Source organism: Phycodurus eques, chromosome 8, assembly GCF_024500275.1.
Source record: "Phycodurus eques isolate BA_2022a chromosome 8, UOR_Pequ_1.1, whole genome shotgun sequence".
Lineage (NCBI taxonomy): Eukaryota > Metazoa > Chordata > Actinopteri > Syngnathiformes > Syngnathidae > Phycodurus > Phycodurus eques.
In genome coordinates, this window is record NC_084532.1 from 14,503,855 (window position 1) to 14,525,390 (window position 21,536).

Genomic DNA, 21,536 nt, shown 5'->3' on the forward strand with positions numbered 1-21,536 from the left:
AAAATTGATGTACAATTGCACATTTGCATGTTTTGATCGGCAGCGGCTCGTCTTGTAAGGACTTGTGCTTTGGAACCAAATGGTCACAGTTGAAGCAAAACATAAATTGTTTGAGAGATGATTGAAAAATAATTTGTTTGAGAGATGCTAGACAGGTGAAACCCCAATTGAGTGCCCTATCCCTGTGGTGTGCAACAAGAATAATATAAGTGTACAATTAGGACAAAAATTAAGATAATACAATTCAAAAATATATAAATTGGGTGCGGCATGGCTCAGGTGGTAGAGTGGTCGTCTTCCAACCCAAAGGTTGTGAATGAGCCCCTGTGACCATGTCCAAGTGTCCTTGAGCAAGATACTGCACCACCATTTGCTCCTGATACGGTGTCAACAGTAGGTGAATGAGGAGACATTGTTAAAGCGCTTTGAGTACCTTGAAGGTAGAAAAGCGCTACACAAATGAAAGCCCATTTACCCAAACTCTGGACAGCAAACAGCTTCACAAAATTAACTTCCATGCTTTGTTCTAAAAATTGACTAAATTCTGCAATGTTTTTTAATCACCCATGGTCCACCTGGCAGCAATATGGCAGCATACAGAGAGTGATGGCAAACAAAAAACAAATAATAAAGTCTCGCTAAATATTCGTCACCTTTACACAGCTATACTGTATGTTCTGTATGTTCCAAGGATCTCCTCTTCTCAATGCTGCTCTTCTATGCTACAAATATCCTGCTCTGTGATCTCAGCAAATCCTCAATAACCGAGCCTCCACAGCATCTCCCTCTCTCGCCTCTTCCCTCCCTTTTTCTTTCTCCCTCCACTTCCCGCCTGGCTAAAAACCAATCAGTCAACGGCGTGTAGAGCGGCGCTTGGCAAGCCTGGGCGTATGGACGAATGGCCATTTATCACGAAAATAACAAAATTAAAATTACACTTCTCTATTTAATTTGGTCATTTATTTTTCCCAGGGGCGGATGTGAAAGGGCATAGGGAGAGCGAGGGAGTAAAAGATAGAATGGAGGAAGAGGATTGGGTGGTTGAATTCACTCTTTAAGCCAAATAATTACACTTGCCATAACGTCTCTCGCCCCCATGAACGAAACAAGCTTCTCCCTTTAGTGCACAGCTAGGCTCTAGATTTATGAATAATAAATACCAGAGAAATGCTGCAATGCTATGAGAAGTAATTATCCGCCAAAACATCCAACATCTTCCGGCAGGCATGATGATGGCAATCTGTGATGGTGTACCCTCTTTCCACCTCAGCCTGGCGTGCAGCGAGGCGACAGGCACCGTGATTTAGGGACGGCTAGCAGAAGATATTGCTTGCATGCAAACGAGAGCTGATTCAGCGCTCCTGATTTCTAATCAACTCCAGTGTCATTTATAACCCCAGCGGTTCCAGAGCTAAAGACAGCTCAGTTAGCCCCCCACACCACATACATGCGTACATAACACCACCACACATCAGCTGAGCAAAACACAAAGCATGTGCGTGACAGAAAAGCTATTAATTTAATAATGTATGTTCCAATACCTTTCCTCATTTGAAAAGTGGGTGTCGTCAAACAAAAGGTTCTCTGTCCTGAGTTGTTTAACACATCAAGATTTAAATACCATGAAACAAAATCTGGAATTCTGAACTTTTGTCTCATATTCATCTTTTGATCTGAAACCCAAATGTCTTCAGCATAAAAAAAAACAAAGTAATTGAATTTTGGAGGGGACTGTATATGTACAGTCGAACCTCGATAAAACGGACCCCAAAATAACGGATATCGGATAAAATGGACCGTCGGGACTGAACAATGTGTCCAAAAATTGTTTCAATTTGTCACTTAAAATGCCGTTGACAAAGTCTCTTAGTTCCAGAATTGGCTGCTGTTGTTAACGGCCGCTGTGGCGCAATGCAGGCAGAGAATGCGACTGACGTGTTTCACAGATATACAATATTAGGAGCTCCAATTCCAAAAGAATTGCCTCCCTTGCCTACGTGGCAACCATGTTGAATGCGGGGCATTGACGTGGCGGCCATTTGATGATGATGATATCTATTGTCTCCTGTCCATTGAGCAGAGAGAGAGAGCAGCATGGGTGCGGCGTTAATACCGAGGAGTACAAAACACAAGTCTTTGGAGTCTGGAACATGCTATGTTTGGTACCGTAACAGTTTTTTTTTTTTGTTAAGCTGTTCGACTTTGGCAACAGATTTGGAACTAGGAAGCAAACTAATTCCTCGCGGCTCATGAAAGCGACTCGCCAATGATGAGTGTACTGTACGTCAACAATGATGCCATTACCAAGCACACCGGTGTGGTAAGTTTAGATAAAATGTGAAACTTTAAAACATTTTGAAGCTTTTTTAAATATTTATTTACAATAACTTGAAAATAAATATGTATTTACAAGTTATTGTAAATAAATACATTTATTTATATATTTACATTTATTTACACCCCCACCACCCTACCCACCGCCACCATTTCGCTGGCGAACAGGATGGACTCCCGCTGTTCCACGAAATCAGAAGCATGAGAGACTCAAACTTTCCGCCCACCCACCTCATATTCTTGGGAGAGCTTCAGGTTGTCGTTGGCTTTGAGAAGCTCTGTGTGCTCAGCCAGTTCGGAGATGGGAATGGGAGGGTGATTCATCATACCTGCTCGCCAAAACAGAGGAGGAAGAAGTAGCAGAAAAAGTAAGTTTTGACACATTAGGACAACTTTTCAAAGTATACATTACACACAACACAGTATTTATGGGTGAGCTCTTTGGATCCATAACATTGTTGAATGTAGGGTTTTAGTGATGGGTAAGCTTGTGCACAACATGGTGTAAATTAAATTAAAAGAATGTATTGACAGGGTATGTTATTGGAATTTGAGCTTGTGGGTACTTCACATGGTGAAAGGGGAAAAACGACTACTTTGTAATGAGGAAATTGTGGCTAAAAGTCTATTTTGGAAGTTTATGTTAGTTATGTATAATGCATAAATTGTAAACATTTATTTTCAACGTTTACGTAAATCAAAGTGAAAAGGCAATCGTAAAGGCCTAGTCTTGCTTGATTTCAACCCATTGGCAGAAAGCACAAAAGCTATTTTCAAAATCAGTAATATGGGCTCCAAGATAAAACCTTGTTAACTTCCAGAATTAATAGAATAATTTTGGGTAGACCATGTACAATCCTGTGTATCAATGTACCAATTCCTTTATGTTTCAAACAGTTGGGAATTTCGTTTTTTCAGGCTCCTTCCAATGTTCATATATTGTATAGCTGCTGCATGAATATTATCAGTACTGACAGTACTTCGAAATGTCCTGCTGTGGACAGTCTTCACCGAATCATTCAGGGTGGGCTTCATACTGAAGCACTGTAGTAGAATATGGACCCGTTGTTGTGGCTTTATATGGCAGTAATGTATACTATTTTTAGTTAAGGGTTTGTTTTCACTGCAAAAACCTCAAATGTCAAATGACTGTGTATTCATAGGGCTGCATAATTAATTAAATCTTCATCGTTATCGCGATTTTGGCTGCCACGATTAAATGAGTCTGATCGTCGGCGATTTTTTACATTTAAAATGCGGGCACTGCTGCATATGAAAAGTGCTTCATTTGCAATAGTCCCTGCAATGTGGTCAGCCAGCTACTAGGAGGCAAACGTATGGTTAAGGCTTCATTAAGGGCCGGCACCACGCTCCGGGGTCAACTTAAAAAAAAAGCTTAAAATGGCATTGATGTCCAATGTAGCATTGATGTCCAATGTATAATATATGAAGCTTTTATTTTGAAGTTCGCCTTCTCTGTACGTTGGCGGGGAGGCGGTATGTTACGGTAAGTCACTATTAACAATCGCTGTACTGGCTGCCTTGACTTCAACTTTTACGCTGGCCTGACCGCAATAAAAAAACACTAGAAGAAAATAGGCAAATCCCAACTGTTGAGTTTCTTTGCAGTTTGTGACCATGCACGACTGACCAATTGTCAAGCAGAACAACGGAGACATACCCGTCCTTGACAATTCATGAAATTGATGGGGATTTCCAAATGAAAATTCGGTGCTTACAGCCTATTGTTATTGCCTTCTATGCATGCAACCGTATTTGATTCCATTAAGTTGCAATTCGTGATTGCACTTTGTAATAGGATATTTATTCATTTAGCCCTTGCTAAAGTCGACTTTTTTTGGGCGCATCTATTTTTTATTATTATTTATAATGTATTCTTATTTAAAGATTCATTCTGCACTGAAAACTGTTACATATTGTTTGTTGGAAAGTACTGGAATAAAAATAAAGATTGTTTTCCCTAAAATGAGGAATAATCGTGATTAATAATCATGTTTACAATATTGATCAAAATAATCGTGATTACTATTTTGGCCATAATTGTAAACCCTATGTACTAACAATGAAAAAGAAATGTAAAAAAACAACAACCTAGAGCTTAACTAAACATGCAAATCAGATTGATTAACTGTCCTTCATTTCCTCTCACTGACAATGCCTAGACAGAAGTCAAGAGAGTAAACAATACTGCTTGCTTTAATTACACTTTCGAGGTGGGGCCCAACTCTCAGCGCTATCGGTCTGCATTATTGACAGCAATTTATTTTACACATAGAACAATGCAGCAGCATCCATTACATGGATATTTTGCGGAGATTAGCTCGAACGAGAACATGAGACAAATGGAAATGAAATGGAATACCATGATGCGCTCCAGAAAATGAATTAACAGATACTTGACAAGTGTTGGAGAAGAAACATGCTCTTTTTAGTGATCACAACACTGAATTATTATTTCTCAAAATCACAAAAGTTGGCTGGCTGCTAACAGAAAACCTCAAATCATCTTCAAGGATTTGGTGTATTCATCTATTCATTCATTAAATTTACTCAGTAAGTGAATGCCAAAATATGCATGCAGGGTACAGACGCAACACTTGGAAATGAGTTATAATTTCTGCCAAGGGAAGACAGCGAAAAAGTTAAATTAAATTTGCTTGTCATTTTACTCGCTTGAAATCCAGAGGGAAAGGTGTAAGATGCTACACTAGAAAGAAGGAAATGTGTATGCAAAAGAGGGGACCACATTTCTCCTGCAGAGAACAGGAAATTGATCTTTTCAGCAGAGATCAAAGAATGTTTGTGTTGTTTTTTTGTGTGTGTGCATGTCCGCAAATGTCTGTATGGTTGTCCACATGCATTTGTGAATGTGCACAGCTTTCCAGACACACCCCATAAATTGCTTTTACTTTGGGCAGCCCACATTAACGTTTGCATGCACAAGTGCTCACTACAGTTCACTAGATACATCATCCAAAATGAACCACAGGGCTGCAGGAAGAGACAGATGGTCGTGCATTCTTTAGTCCTTGTTTATTACAACTTTATCATCATCTATCTTTGCACTTTGTCAGCAGAACTTATCACACTCACATTGATGAACCTCACAAATCCAACCATTACTTGACCTCTCACAGTGTCCTTCAAAAATTTGTTCGACAGAGGAGTCAATTCCTTCCATCATTGTCATTTATGTATGTAACATGCTGTGTTGAAACGTTGATCGAAAAAACTACTTTGTTGTAACCTTCACTCAAGCAAAGTTACTCAAGGACAAACTGTTATTCCCTTCCTGGTTTCCTTTCCCTTCTTCCTTTCCTCTTATACTTCGCTTCAACAGCATTTTCCTCCTACACGCCTACAGACGTTTCCCAGCACAACTAAACAGCGTGATCGATGAGCATAGACAACAAACTGTGGCGTCTAATTATGTATTTTCAATCTCCCGATCTGCTGCTTGACGCATCTGAGATATGTAATGATTCTTTTTGATAGGCTTCTTCCAAAAGCCTTTTTACGATGCCAATTTCCATTTAAAAAGGGAAGAAACCTGCATGCAAGTGAGCAAAGGAAATAAAGGGAGGGGGGACGCTGGGGTTAGAGGAAATCCAGGAGCCTTTTTTCCCTCTCTCAAATGATCCTTCAGTGAGCAGAAAGGGCCGGTCAAATGTCAAGCAGTTGTTTTCCACTTGTTTAATTAATTCTGTTGCTTATCTTTGAGCAAAATACAAAGTGCACTGGTGGTAAAAAGGAGGGATAGCCACAAGAAGGTGAGGAAGATGGGGAGTGAGATAGCAGTGACTTCACTTGAAAAATAAATATCTTCGTCAGCAGACATGATCTCATTGGTTATTTATGCATGTGGGATTAATGCATCGCTGACAGCCAAGTGAATAGCTACTGTGACAGACTGAGGCGACAGTACACCCATAGAAACTGACATAAAATAATTAGTGCAGATATTATGCTGCATTATGTGGAAAAAACAAAAAACAAATGCAAATCATTTGTAAATGGAAACAAGCAGTGCTCAAAAACAAAAGCTGGTATGTAAATACTAAAAGCATAAAGACTAACTTTCATATTCAATTTCAGCTGCACCCTGAGGACTGTTTAGACCAGAATCTGAAAGAACAGCAAACATGGGAAAATGTTTCACAAAGTCGGTAATGTAACAGAAAATGGTTACGGAAGACTGACAAATATGATTGGAGACAATGAACAACATTATTTTTTTAATATCTGATAAATGAATGACCTGAACAAGGATTTGAAGCCAGACCACAACACACAAAGACATAGATCTTCTCATTTGGTATGAATCTTGTGGATCACCTTGTGCCCATCTTTGCTAAAAACAACACCAACAACAAAAACAATACCCAGAGTGTTGACCTCACCTGCAAAAATGAGGTAAATGGCTACTATTGAGGATTTTATAGTGTACAGTTTCATCCAGAACAAGAAATAATTCTGGATCCAAGGAAACAAAATGTAATGAGATCATGTAATAAACACCACAGATTATAGCCTGACCTGATGTCATTGTTAAATATAATATTGTATGTTATATTTAAATGTCGAGACATGTCCACCAATGTAATCTTTCCAATTGGAAGATCTTAATATGATTTGGATGAAACTTTACAGCTAATGACCCATAATAAAATTTTTTTTTTATTTTTTACGATGACTTTATAAAATCAAAGTGTGGATTTCCATCAAAATTGAATGGAATCAACAGAGGTATACCTACCAATCTTACATTTGTAGGCTAACCTGAAAAGCATACGAACCAGCGTGAAAAATGATGAAAATGAAACCTTTTTGGATATATATACACACACACACACACACACACACGCACACACACACACGCACACACACACAGTGTCCAAGTCCACAAGTCCAAGATGAACGGTTACAGTATTTAGTGCTGAAAATTTCATTTGCTATCGCTTTCATGAATGTCAACCCATCTAATTGAAAATGATGGAGAGAGAAAAAAAACAGTTCATGTTTGTTGGTGAAAAAGTACTCAAGAGTTTTTTTTGAGACACCGGGCATAAAGGTGTGGCGTCATAGCCACAATTTTGGTTTGGTTGACAGTTCTGGAGCCAGAATTCCCTAAGGATTGTGATGAAAATGAGAAGTCCTCTCCAGCTTCTTTCTTGGTAGAATCAAACTATTTTTAAAGGGAAGGAAACTACTGGCATCAATAGATAAAACATCAATACATTGTTTTATTAGGTAAGTTTGATTGGCTTCCCTTCTAAAAACATTTGATTGGATGGCAGCAGAAGGTCAGATTTATTTAATTATAGAAACTGACAAACGAGTGTGTGAGTGAGTGTGCTTGTTGCTATAATCTGTAAAAATTAGTCAGATACTAATTGATGAAAGATTATCTGTAACGCTTTCTGCCCAAAAATTGGGCTTAGAAATCGAAGTTATTGGGGTCGATGTAACATTGACAGAAAAAGGGTAAGTAGAAAATGTAGTTAGTTGAAGACTAAAACCAGAGAGTCAGGGTACACCCTTTAGTCCATCGTAAACTAACTCGGACCCAATCGGTACAGTTCCAAGCAAGCTAGCATGGTTGAGTTGTGGTGAGAAAGTGATTTTAACTCCACCTGTGCTACCCTGCCAAATAAGCAAATCTGGCTTGTTTTTAAACTACAGTACATAATGGCGATGAAGGGCAATCTTTGATAATGCATAAGGGTGTGATAAATATTAAATTCTTAGATGCATTGTGTGTGTACACTACAAGCAATAACATGTTTAAAGCCAAAGTCGCAGCAGACCTCCTCTGACGATTATTTTGTACCGAAAAGGGGAGTAATTTAATCTACCTGTTTTCCTGTAAATCTATACCCACTGTTGGGTGTCAGGGTTCATGAAATACACACACAATACATTGCACAGGGTGTATCATTACAAAAAGTGCATGTGTACATATGGGTATCACAGCGCCAAAACAACAAGCCATCTGCCATCTTACTTACATTAACCTTGGGAAAATAAAAACTTGATTTGACAATCACCTACTTGTGTCTTACTTTTCCTCTTATCCTCCCTAGCTTGCCCCATTAATAGCTACAGATCGAAGGCAGCCAAATCATGAAATGAAACCCCCAAATTATTCACTGAGAATTAAGAAAAGATGGAAAATATTTGCAACGTCAACAAGTCTAAAAAAAAAAGTAATAATAATAATTCTTATGGAACATACTTCCTTTGCCCCTAATGTTTATGTATATTTGATGTTTTCCAGCTAACTAAATACTGTAACTAACTGTGGTAAACCTTTTAATCTGACCTAAACAAAATATGAAACATAATTTTGCAGTTAAAAGACAAAGAGAGATGCAATCCCAAATATGGTTACCTGAATGGAATCACATATACTATGACTAGTATTACATTTTGACTGCAAACGAGGGATACATGGAGAGATGGAAGCTAGCACAAGGACGAAAGAGATAAAACATGGCAAAAAGGTGGAGATGGAGGGAAAACAAAGAGTCAGCGCTCCAAGCAAAAGGCGGCTTGATTGGACACAGAATGTAGATATTCACTGAGTTGTGCTGCTTCATTACTTTGGCCCCGTTTCCCAATTAAATCCCCGGAACCAGGGAAGACAATGAAAAAACGAGCTATTCTGCGCCTTTAGGAGTATTGCAATGTCAATGTGACCACATGACCAGAGCCGCACACACACACACACACACACACACACACACACACACACACACACAATCGCTTACAAATACATTAATGAAGCATTGCTTATGGGAAAAATATTCAAATGGCATTTTTGTACTGCAGCAGCACCACGGGTCACTGTGTCCCAATTGCCAATACAGCGTATGCTCAACTGAACGGGATAGGGCCAAGGATAAGTACACCGGGAGTGTGCTCATTTCAACAATGGTTGTTTTTAGCTGATGGTGATGTTCACAAATGCTCACCGGCCCACTTAATTGGTCTAAAACATCTATTTAAATTGAATTCCCTGGGTGCAGAGATAACAACGTTGCCTAATTCTGCTCAACTGCAATGTGGTTGTGCAGTGAGAAGGCGTGTTTAGAGAGAACTGTCTGCACATACAGTATGAGTCAATTTTATGTGTACATGTTCAATCAAAAGAATACTGGATGTCAGATGGCCTCAGCACATGACTATTATTACAACGTTGTCATTACAGAGCTACTTATTGGGAACAGCCTATTAATACTTAGCAAGATAAAGATGAAGGCAGTATATTGAACTTTTGGGGGTTAATACAATTTTCTTCCATCTCCTTTTACTCCCAAATCCCACTCACTAACAGCTATACGATGCACACAAGGCAGTATGCACTGTATGTATGTAACCCTAAGGATACAGGGGAGAGGAGCTTCACTAAAATTTGAATCTTTTGATGGAGATAACTGACCATGAAGTAAAAAAGGAACCAGAAAAGTAGAAGCAGAGAGAAGGGGTGTGGGGAGTGTGCCTATTCGACTCCTCTAAACGTCCCTTGACTGGCTCAGAGAGAAAAATGCGTTTCAAATTCAACTATGGGTCTCTCAAACTATCTTCTGCCAAATGAACTCCCAGAAAAGAAGAGAACCCAGGCATCCAGAAGAGGCTACTATGCAATGTAAAAGGAAGCTGACTGATACAACATAAACTGTCAAATATATCTCACAAGCCTTAGCTAACGGTAACTCCTAGGATTGTGCTCTCTCAACATAAATGAGTACAAGCCCTCTGAAAAGAAAGCTGAGTTCATTGCAGAATCTGCACTCTAAACCAGGTGGCGGTAGTGCACCTTAAACAGTTTGACAACGGCCATTAAACAAAACATAAGAAGAAGAAAAGTTTGCATCACTGCAAACTCAAATGACAGACAGCAGCTAGAAGACCCACTGGCTTTATTCAAATCAGCTGTGTGGGAAGATTTCAGGTTTCCTGTGGAGAACAACAGTGATGGCGTTCGAGTGGTGGATCGGACAAGGACAATGTGTTGCGGTTGTTTGATAGGTGTGTGGCATGTTCATGGAAACACGTCAAACACGGCATCATCCAGATAGGCCGGTTACCAAGCCAAAAAAAAGAAAACGTCCACCAACATATACCCAATGTTCACCATTGCCTTTTATCTCCGGTAGTTCTAAATGTTCTATTTCTAACACTTAGACTACTGTCTGCTGAACATAAATGAAAACCAGAATTATGCATTTGGGACTTTCAGTTGATTTTGCCCGTTGTACCCAACACGTACCAAACCGTGACGCCAAAATTTAAGTACTATACTATGCCACTGAAAATATTTCGATGATAAAACAAATCAGTGCATGAGTACTCATTAATGTTAAGCACTGTATTGTATTTAAAAGATATTCCTTGACAACAGAGCTCCTAAACGAGGTATTTACTTTTATTTTGCAATTTGTTTAATAGTTCGATAGACAATATATTTTAAGTTAGCAATATATTAATACTGATATGTTTCCTTATTTGTTCAAATGTTGTACCTAAGTGCTTTTTAGTGAATGATTACACTGTTTACTGAACATTTGTGAGGGAAAGAATGTACATAATACATGGACATGGGCAGTCAAGTAAGATTCAATACAAAATCTATAGCAAACAAATCTTCATTTATAGAAGATAATAATAATCAGTTTTGAGTTGTGTGGTGTTTCTGTACCTGGTGTTTGGAAGTTGATTCGTCTCATTTCCACAGGGTCGGTAGGATGGTGTGGTGTGATGTCTGCGTTGTTCAGCAGACATTTTGTGCGTGGTTCTGACTCCTTTCTCTTGCGACTAGATAGTGAGAAAAACAGGAGAAAAAGGAATATTGTACAACAAAGAACTTAAAACTGCTTTGCAAAAACCATCTCTAAGCCCACTAATGAGCTTTGAAAAAAATTCTACAAAAATGCTTGAAAACTTGAGTGAAAGCAAATAAAGAGCTGAGAAGCAAATAATGTGCACATATTTGAGTGTAATATCTCCTTCGGTCACACTAATTAAAGGCATCTGCTCTGCTGAGGCAGTCTACCTGTATATTGCCTTTCCACTGTCAAATGTGATAGAATTCAGCTGAGCCTTACCTGTCAGGTTTGCTGTTTCCAGAGAAAGCAATAGGAGTCAAATAAATACATAAAGATGGTGAAAATACACAGGGTAAAGAGGGAGGGGAAAGCCGACGACAGATAACTCAATAGTGGGCAGTTTTGAGATTCACAAGGTCGCTGCTGGACCCGCAAAAATTGCAAGATAAAACTCATTTGCACGATGTTTACATGTGTGTGTGTATGCGTGTCATGTAAGTCTGTGCTTTATCTTGTGCCTATGTAGCAGTGTGAACGTGTGTGTGTGTGTGTGTGTGTGTGCGTGTGTATGTTTGTCTGTGTGTCTGTGTGTGAGATCAGAGTGTGGCTACAGATGGAGGAGGGTAAAGTCAGGGCCAAGGGCAGAGACGGGAAGCACTATTCACCAGGGAGCGAATGGAAGAGCAGGGGAGACGGGAGAGTGAGCGGGAGAGAAAGAGACGAGAGAAAAAAGACAGAGATTCAAGGAGAGATGTTACTCTCCATAACCACCAAGGCAGAGGTAAGGCAAAGTCAGATAAGGATCATCTGACAGTAGCACTATCTAGTTGGATTGTTCATAGTAGCCTTCTTCAGGTAATGCAGGGTTCTGCCCTGCACTTACACAATGCTTTGTTGGAGCTCCCACACACTAAAGGGGGAAGTGTCCAAATATCTGTTGCATGTACCAGAAGCTTAGTAACAACAGGTAGACCCTATGTGGACAAAAGTCTTTGGACACACCATAATTGCTTATACTGAAAAAACAACTATTGGCAGTGGGATGAACTTTGCAAGTCTTTAGAACTGGTTATTAATAGCTTAAAATATGCTCATAATTTAATCAATAACCTAAAGAATTGATAAACCTTTAATAAGGGTATTGTAAATACAGTAGGTGATAGACATCAAATATAAAGTTGGGGACCCTTTTCTGTTCTTCTATGACTGTGCACCAAAGTAAAGGTCTTTCAATGCATATTTGAAACAGCCAAGTACATATTTATGTCCACATAGTGTGTCAACATTATAATTTAAGGAGGAATTAACCAAATTCCAGTAATGTTAATTAAGCAACTAATTTCAAGTTGTTCAAAATAATAATTTTCGGAACCTTTTACAGTTCACTTTCTGAAATCTAGAAATTCAGTTTTATTATATTTCATTTCAGTCATGTCTGCAATATAACCTTTGACATCTCAAAGAATCTTGTCTTGTCTCCTTTCTCTGACCCCTCACTTCTCAGGACTTTAACAAGACATACTTTTCATATTTGCATGCAACCATGCTGTCAGCGCTTGGGGCAGCATGCATCCATTAATATACAACCCCAATTCCAATGAAGTTGGGATGTTATGTTAAACATAAATAAAAACAGAATACAATGATTTGCAAATCATGTTCAACCTATATTTAATTGAATACAGTACAAAGACAAGATCTTTAATGTTCCCTGATAAACTTTATTGTTTTTAGCTTAGCTTAATAATCATTAACTTAGAATTTTATGTGGCGGCACGGTGGAAGACTCGTTAGAGCGTCTGCCTCACAGTTCTGAGGACCACGGTTCAATCCCCGGCCCCGCCTGTGTGGAGTTTGCATGTTCTCCCCGTCCCTGCGTGGGTTTTCTCCGGGCACTCCGGTTTCCTCCCACATCCCAAAAACATGCATGGTAGGTTAATTGACGACTCTAAAATAGCCATAGGTGTGAATGTGAGTGCGAATGGCTGTTTGTTTGTATGTGCCCTGCGATTGGCTGGCAACCAGTTCAGGGTGTACCCCGCCTGCTGCCCGATGATAGCTGGGATAGGCTCCAGCACGCCCGCGACCCTTGTGAGGAGAAGTGGCTCAGAAAATGGATGGATGGATAGAATTTTATGGCTGCAACACGTTCCAAAAAAAGCTGGGTCAGGGTCATGTTTACCACTGTGTTACATCACCTTTTATTTTAACAACATTCAATAAACGTTTGGGAACAGAGGACATTAATTGTTGAAGCTTTGTAGGTGGAATTCTTTCCCATTCTTGCTTGATGTACAGCTTCAGCTGTTCAACAGTCAGGGTTCTCAGTTGTCATATTTTACGCTTCATAATGCGCCAAAGATTTTCAATGGGAGACAGGTCTGGACTGCAGGTAGGCCAGTCTTGTACCCGCACTCTTTTACTACAAAGCCGCGCTGTTGTAACACGTGCAGAATGTGGTTTAGCATTGTTTTGCTGAAATAAGCAGGGGCGTCCATGAAAAAGACGTTGCTTGAATGGCAGCATATGTTTCTCCAAAACCTGTATGTACCTTTCCGCATTAATGGTGCCTTCACAGATGTGTATGTTACCAATGCCTTTGGCACTAAAACAGCCCCATACAATCACAGATGCTGGCTTTTGAACTTTGGATGGTTCTTTTCCTCTTTGGCCCAGAGGACACGACATCCACAATTTCCAAAAACAATTTGAAATGTGGACTCGTCGGACCACAGAACACTTTTCCACTTGTTATCAGTCCATCTTAGATGAGCTCGGGCCCAGAGAAGCCGGCTGTGTTTCTGGGTGTTGTTGATAAATGGCTTTTGCTTTGCATAGTAGAGTTTCAAGTTGCACTTACGGATGTAGCGCCAAACTGTATTTACTGACATTGGTTTTCTGAAGTGTTCCTGACCCCATGTGGTGATATCCTTTACACATTGATGTCGGTTTTTGATGCAGTGCCGCCTGAGGATTCGAAGGTCACGGGCATTCAATGTTGATTTTCGGCCTTGCCACTTACATGCAGTGATTTCTCCAGATTCTCTGAACCTTTTGATGAGATTATGGACCGTAGATGATGAAATCCCTAAATTCCTTGCAATTGTACGTTGAGGAACATTGTCCTTAAACTGTTCGACTATTTTCTCACGCACTTGTTCACAAAGAGGTGAACCTCGCCTCATCTATGCTTGTGAATGACTGAGCAATTCAGGGAAGCTCCTTTTATACCCAATCATGGCACCCACCTGTTCCCAATTAGCCTGTTCACCTGTGGGATGTTCCAAACAGGTCTTTGTTGAGCATTCCTCAACTTTCTCAGTCTTTTTTGCCACCTGTCCCAGCTTTTTTGGAACGTGTTGCAGCCATAAAATTCCAAGTTAATGATTATTTGCTAAAAACAATAAAGTTGATCAGTTTGAACATTAAATATCTTGTCTTTGTAGTGTATTAAATTAAATATCGGTTGAACATGATTTGCAAATCATTGTATTCTGTTTTTATTTATGTTCAACACGTCCCAACTTCATTGGAATTGGGGTTGTACAATAAACCCCTCTTTCAACATGCATCATTGAGGTCCCAGTAGTAGATTCTCCAATAACACAGCAAATAACTGGTTCAACATTAAATAATGAAAAGACTGATTGATTTTTGCTGGCTAAGCAAGAAAGGCCCCAAGTTCCTAAAATGTTCACATAGATTCACTTTTGCGAATCACAGATGTGTCTCTACCATCAGTGATGCTCTCTATGTTTGAATTACTATAGCACTGTTGGGGAAAAATTATATATAATAGTTTTCACTTCCAAATGTGTGAACAACAAATTGTTTTCTGTCTTTGACATGCTGTGTCTATTTGAGGTTGAATGTATGTTTTGACTGAAAAAGCAAAATTAAAACTGCCAACAAAAAACTAGCAAAACTAAAACTGCCAACTTACTTTTTATACAGGAGGATTGCGATGACAATGCAGATGATGAAAACCACGGCCAGGACTGGGCCCACCACCCAAATCAGCCCATCACCACCAGTTTCTATTGGCTGTGGGTCATCCACTTGCTCAGGAGTCAACACTGTGTCAGTGTATGGACTTGTTGCAAACATTTTCTGAGCAGAAACACAAATTATTATTATTCCAACTGCTGAAATAACAGCAAATGTACCAAGACTTGCAAAGAACGACAAGTGCTGAAAGGGTTTAAAGGAGAAAACTCACGCCGGCAGTTGTGTTAAGCTCTGCCATGAGGAAGAAGACATACTCCTGGCCAGGTTCAAGAGCCTTGTTCTCACAGCTGCTCTGCCGATGGTCGGAGCCCACAGTGAAGCTGGAGGGAAGTTGCCGGAAGCAGGCAGTGATGTAAGGCTTCCACTGGTCCAACTGGCCCAGCTGACGACGTGACCGGCGCTTGGGGGTCACCTCCCGCAACAGCTAATTGATGCAAAGGGATTTTGGGTAATTTTTGTGTGTGTTTTACATACTGTATTTGCATTCAGATCGAATGTGTTTTTGTTGGATTTATCTTACCCAACATTATAATAAATAGACACAAAAGGAATGAAGACGCTGGTCTCTTTTTCTCATGAGGCAAGCAAATAAATGATAACTTCTACAATATATCTAACAGTTTTAATGCTGAGTTATACAGTTTTAAGATACCGTACTTTCTCGTGTACAATGTGCTTTTGTTCCCCCCCAAAAATTGTCAAATGTCAATAGTGCGCATTATACATACTAGGTATAGGGGAAAATGGAAAAAAACGTTCACATTTTTAAAATGTATGCCGCCATCTAGAGGTTATGAAAAAGGTGTACACTTTCATTCTAATTGCCATTGCCACCTCGAAGTTATGAAAAAGGTGTAGCCTACACTTTCATTCCAATATGACGGGTACGTATGATATATGTACAGTTGTGCTCATACATTTAAATTCCCTGGCAGAATTTGTGATATATTGTTTTGTTTGTTTGTTTGTTGTTGTTGTTGTTTTTTTTAAATTTTTAATACGACTGATGACTGAACAACAACCAAAATTTATTTCTTTATGGGTATGTTTTGTTGAATGATAATGCTTTTCTGAAATGCTTGACAGTTTAATTTAAATCCTATTAAAATAAAATTACATTTGTTTCACCTGGCCCTTCATGTTTTCTTAAAAGAATTGTACCCATCTTACAAATTCTGCCTGGGTAATCAAACATATGAGCACAACTGTGTGTTTTCTCATTTACCAAGTAAAATTAGGGTTGTGAATTTAAAAATAAGAGCAAGTAAAAAATAAAGTATTATGTGTTCAAATAAAAGTGCTTTACTTCAGAATAATTATTTGGGGGGAAAAAACAAGATAAAATAAAATAACAAAATACAGATAACACTTCATGTTTGATCATATGGGTACAAGCAAAATCATGCATTGTAAAAATGCATTATACATAGGTAGAAGGGTTTACCAGAATTTTAAGGTCAACTTTGGGGGTGCGTATTATACATGGGTGCGCATTATACACGAGAAATTACAATAAATATTTTTACTAACAGGCGTCACAGTTTGCATGTTCTCCCCGTGCCTGCGAGGGTTTTCTCCGGATACTTTGGTTTTCTCCCACATCCCAAAAACATGCATGGTAGGTTAATTGAAGACTCTAAATTGAATGTGAGTACGAATGGTAGTTTGTCTATATGTGCCCTGCGATTGGCTGGTGACCAGTTCAGGGTGTACCCCGCTTCTCGCCCAGAGTCAGCTGGGATAGGCTCCAGCACGCCCACGACCCTAGTGAGGATAAGCGGTATGGAAAATGGATGGATGGATTTTTACTAGCTTTCAAGTTACTGTATGGCACAGCATATGAAGCAAAAGAAAATAGCTTAGGTATCTGCTGAAGCCTAATAAAAAGGTAAAGAAATAAATCGTGGAAATTTGTTAAAATTAATCAGGCCATATGGAGTAAGGAAGAAAATAATGAAATTGGCTGAGAGCTGTGGTTATCCCACTATTCTCTCTCAGCAGCCAGAACACAGTTCCTTATATGCTCAATTTTGGCTCCAAATAGACCTGTGACTGTCAGGGGAAAACAGAAAGAGGTCATAAATCGTAAAGCACCTGTATCAGATAAAAGAGAGGTCATATTCAGATTTGATCATCAAAAAGATGGGGAATTCATGAAAATAGGAATTGAAAACAAGAGATCTAAACAAACATACTCTCTCGGTGTAACTTTTTCTGTGGGTAGGCTTGTGTATCTTTGAGTACCAGATTGTAATTAACTGAATTAAAGAAAATAAATTGGAATGACATATGTAACTGCACACAAAGATGGAAATGGGCCTAAGCGCTGGGAATGAATGTAATTCCAAATCCAATACGCCTGGGTGCTGTTGATCTGGGACTCAAGGTGACCTTGAGCTATGGTCAGAGTACAAGATGAGTTTAATTCTCTCTTCTGCATGCTTCAGAGGAAACATTAGCATAGCTGAGATTTTAGCCGATGGTGTCCACAATACAGTTACAGCAAAACAGGCAGATACTGTTGCTGATGGTTATACGTTGGTTATGTCCATAGAATCTTCTAAAGTTAACGTGGAAACATATTTTTGCTCATATTATTAATTTCTCTATAATGATCTGGTATTTACATAAAACTATACAGAACTATAACTAGTCATGCCAATTAATTAACGCTGTTTAGCAGTATCTCATTGTGCACTCTGTTCATCCTGACTGCAACCTTTTCAAAATCCTACCTCTTCCATGTCCATCTCATCAGGAGTCTTGAGATTTTTGACAGTCCCTGTGGTTCTCTTCAATGGCACCACAACCACATAGAAAGCCCTTAAAAAATATATTCCAGTCATTTCAGATAACAGCAACATCACACATATCAAGAGTATCGTGAGAGTTAAAAGACCTCAGAAAAATACTTTGAAATTCAAACAATTTAACCCTACAAAATTTCATACCATTTTCTTTTACCTAAAAATCACTACATGTACGAGTCCTTTTATTTAACCACTTAACCTGTTCAGCGCAGGCTATCCAAGCCCATTTTGTGACTTAAAAAAATATTTTTATGCTAGAAAAAGAAATAAAATACTGTTTTTTAATACTGTACATGGTTTTCAATACAGTTTTCATTACTATTATATTATTGCTGATTGGTTGGGAGATATGACAGTGCTCTAATGCCTTACGGTAAGGGATGCATTATACATTTTGCAGGGTTATAGCTAAGTGACTCCAGTTTCAAGGCGAGATCATTTATTTTAGCAAGTTATACTCACTTGACATCCTTGCCATTGACTGGTGGGAAGGACATGGTGAGAATATTGTTAGGCTCTGCGTAGATGTCCAGCTTCGGTTTCTTGACTAGAATGAGGGGTGCAGTCCTGGCCACAACACGGTGTCTCGGCCCACCATCCATGCTTTCTTGGCAGGTCACTCTGAACTCATAGGTGGTATTGTGCCTCAGCCCAGTAACAATGACCTTTAGCTTCCTTGCATCGACGTCCATCTTCTGTCCGTTGTATTCAATCTAGGATTCAAACACATAGTTCAGAATTGGACACAATTCCACGCATCCAACTTTTCAGGTACAGCTTGGAGACTGCCATTTTCTCAAAAGTCGGTTAGTTTCCCAAAGCTTACCGTGCATTTGTATGCGGATCTGCTTTCAGAAAACTTCCATGCAAGGACCACTGTGGTCTTGGTAGCCCACTTGATGGTAAAATTCTTTGGAACATCTGTTTTGTTTGGCAAATGGAAAAATGAATATATTCAGTGGACTAAACACAGCACCAAAACGAGAAAAAAAAACTTTGGTTAAAGCAATAAGAGAAAAATAGTTCCTCTGCAACGTTCCTCTGGTTGGAGAGTGCGATTCGGTGAGCTGTTACTGGCTGTGAGAAGGGCAACGCCATTGGTTAAGACACACAGCACGGAAGACTCATGGAAGACAAACCCATGAAGCACAAAGGTGCGCCCACTGGCTAGCTATCATCTGTAGTGCCAACCGACCCCACCAAAGTCTTTTCATTTTTAATCTATGTTGATGATGAAAAACTGACAAAAGAGATCCCAATACTAAGTATTTCTATAACTCCACTGATCTGTGGTTGGCACTACTGACATGCTGCCGCGTGAACATAGAGACAGACTCAAAACACAGCATGCCTTTGCAGTGCAATTGGGGGATACCATGCCACAAGCTGTCCCGTAAAGGGACAGGGAAAGTGGGTAGAAGAATTACAGAGGAAAACAAAACAAAGAGGGTTAGAAAGGGCGCAATCTCTTAAAACAACCTTAAAACCAAAGTAAGAAACCAAGACCAGTTTTCAGTTTACTTATCAAAAGGTCCAACACTCATTGTGACTGGGTTTGCCTTAAAGCCATACCTTGATTCAAAACTGGGGGTGTGAGATGGTGTTAGTCTAAGTGTGGCTGGAAAGGGTCTGCAAAGACAACTTGAGGAGTGTCTGACCATACAGCACTTACCTTGGATTTTTACGTTGCTCTCCTTTCTTTCTCAAGGACTGACTATGACTTACTGACTCTGGTTTTACCTTTTTTGAGTTAGTGAAATGAGTATCCGAGGAACATTTTAATATTACTATTTGCTTTCTTGAGGAAGAGTGCAGGTGAAAGAAAGGGGTGTGGTAGTTTTTCGTGTTCTTGCAAAAACTCCCAACCACCTTGTAAGTGGGTTGGGACAGAAACAGGCAAGCCCTACCTGTTGGATCATAGGCCACTGTCCGATACTGGATAGGTGGGCTGTAGGGCCCAGGACCTACAATGGTGTGTGCACGAATTTTCACATCGTATGCTGAGTTTGGTTTGAGGCTGTTGAGCACGTAGCTGGACAAGTTGGGAGGCAAGTGGAGCTCCCGCGGTGATGCTCCAGAACCAGCTTCCTTATAGGCTAAAGTGTACTCTGTGATTACACCGTTCCTTTCTGCCAGCACTGGTGGTAACCAGGACAGCTGCACTGAGCAACATGTCACATTAGAACCTTCATTCATTTGGGGATATCCCCCTGGTGTATTCTCTGGTACACAGAGTTCCACAACAGCTTCCTCCCCAAAGCCCCCTCTGCTTTTGGCAGAGAGTTTAAATAGGTAGGTGGCCCCCCGGTGAACGTTGCCCAAGGAGTATTGCCGTTCTTGGGGCGAAAACTCTAGTGTAGCCAAAGGTGATAAATCTTTACGACCAAACTGGAGCCTGTAACCTTGGAGGTCCATTCCATTTTTCAGGTCTGGTGGGTCCCAGTGAACTAGAGCAGATGTTTCTGACTCCTGGGTCACTGTCAAAATGGGTCGACCAGGTACTGTAGACAAAAAAAAAAAACAAGACAAAGGTTAATTCCCTTTGACTATTATATGAATTGGCTGAGTTTAGCCTTTGCTATCTAAACATTGCTTCGCTCACCAAATCGTCATGTCCTCCACGAGGTACTGAAAAACTTTGTGCAAGTAGACAATTATACTGCTTCTTTACTATATCACTATGATTTAGTTATTTTGCTGATGCTCAAAGTCCTATCAAAGTTTAATTACCCATGGCATGAATATGCACTCAAGGTGTAAAATTATGTTTAAGGTACAGTCGTGGTTGTATGAAACTAAAGATCTTCTCATCATTTCATGAGACAGAAGTTGTGCTGTACTGCAAAGTATAAATATAAAAGTTACAGAAGCCTATTTCGTTCATACTCGGACAGTTGTATCCTCCTGTTACCCCTCCGACACACTGCCAATTATCACTAATAACTGGTGGGAGGAACAATCGCTATTTTGCCATGCCTGTGCATTTGCTCATGCACAAGCAAGCGTACAGTGCTCAGTACAGTGCGCTCACACTATTCAAACAATTAAGACTTCAGGCGTCAAGTGTGATAGACATGGGCACCAAGTGGGTCCAGTTTTGGAGCGCGAATGCATGACATACACCTCACCATATCAATTATTTTCAGGAGTTATCAGGATAGATGCCTTCAGTTCCAAAACTGCCACCGAATGTTTTTGAGAGGTAGGTGTGGCTGAGCACCGTTTCTCAGTAAAGATTATATCATCACTTAATCAAAAGCTCCCTCAAGTCTTAAAAACAAAAAATGGCTTGCAATCACACAACTCAATCTCAGTCGTTTGTTAGAGTCCAGAGACCTAATGGATGAAAAACGGGTACAACGGTGAAATGGAATCTATGCAGGAATTAAAATGTAAATGGTTAAGTATTATCTGGTGTGTATTAAAAAAAAAAAGTATCTTTAATAAAAGGTTATATTAATCAGGGACAAATATGGATACATTTGCCTTCCTTTTTGCATAAAGGGTTATGTCACTATTCCACCAGTGTACTGTT

General features: G+C 39.6%; 1 protein-coding gene across 8 annotated transcripts in view; it reads right to left on the bottom strand.

Annotated features, from left to right (window-relative positions):
- Window positions 1-21,536, bottom strand: part of ptprsa (protein tyrosine phosphatase receptor type Sa) — a 276,448-nt gene that overhangs the window by 32,797 nt on the left and 222,115 nt on the right. For 7 of the 8 annotated variants that reach the window (XM_061684316.1, XM_061684318.1, XM_061684313.1 and 4 more), the window contains 8 exons: window positions 19,909-20,502; window positions 18,828-18,922; window positions 18,464-18,714; window positions 17,927-18,014; window positions 15,403-15,615; window positions 15,127-15,293; window positions 11,057-11,172; window positions 2,566-2,663 (listed from right to left, as the gene is read on the bottom strand). In XM_061684316.1, coding sequence (XP_061540300.1) covers window positions 2,566-2,663; window positions 11,057-11,172; window positions 15,127-15,293; window positions 15,403-15,615; window positions 17,927-18,014; window positions 18,464-18,714; window positions 18,828-18,922; window positions 19,909-20,502 — 1,622 coding nt within the window. The remainder of the gene's footprint in view (window positions 1-2,565; window positions 2,664-11,056; window positions 11,173-15,126; window positions 15,294-15,402; window positions 15,616-17,926; window positions 18,015-18,463; window positions 18,715-18,827; window positions 18,923-19,908; window positions 20,503-21,536) is intronic. The other variant, XM_061684321.1, reaches the window with a different exon arrangement.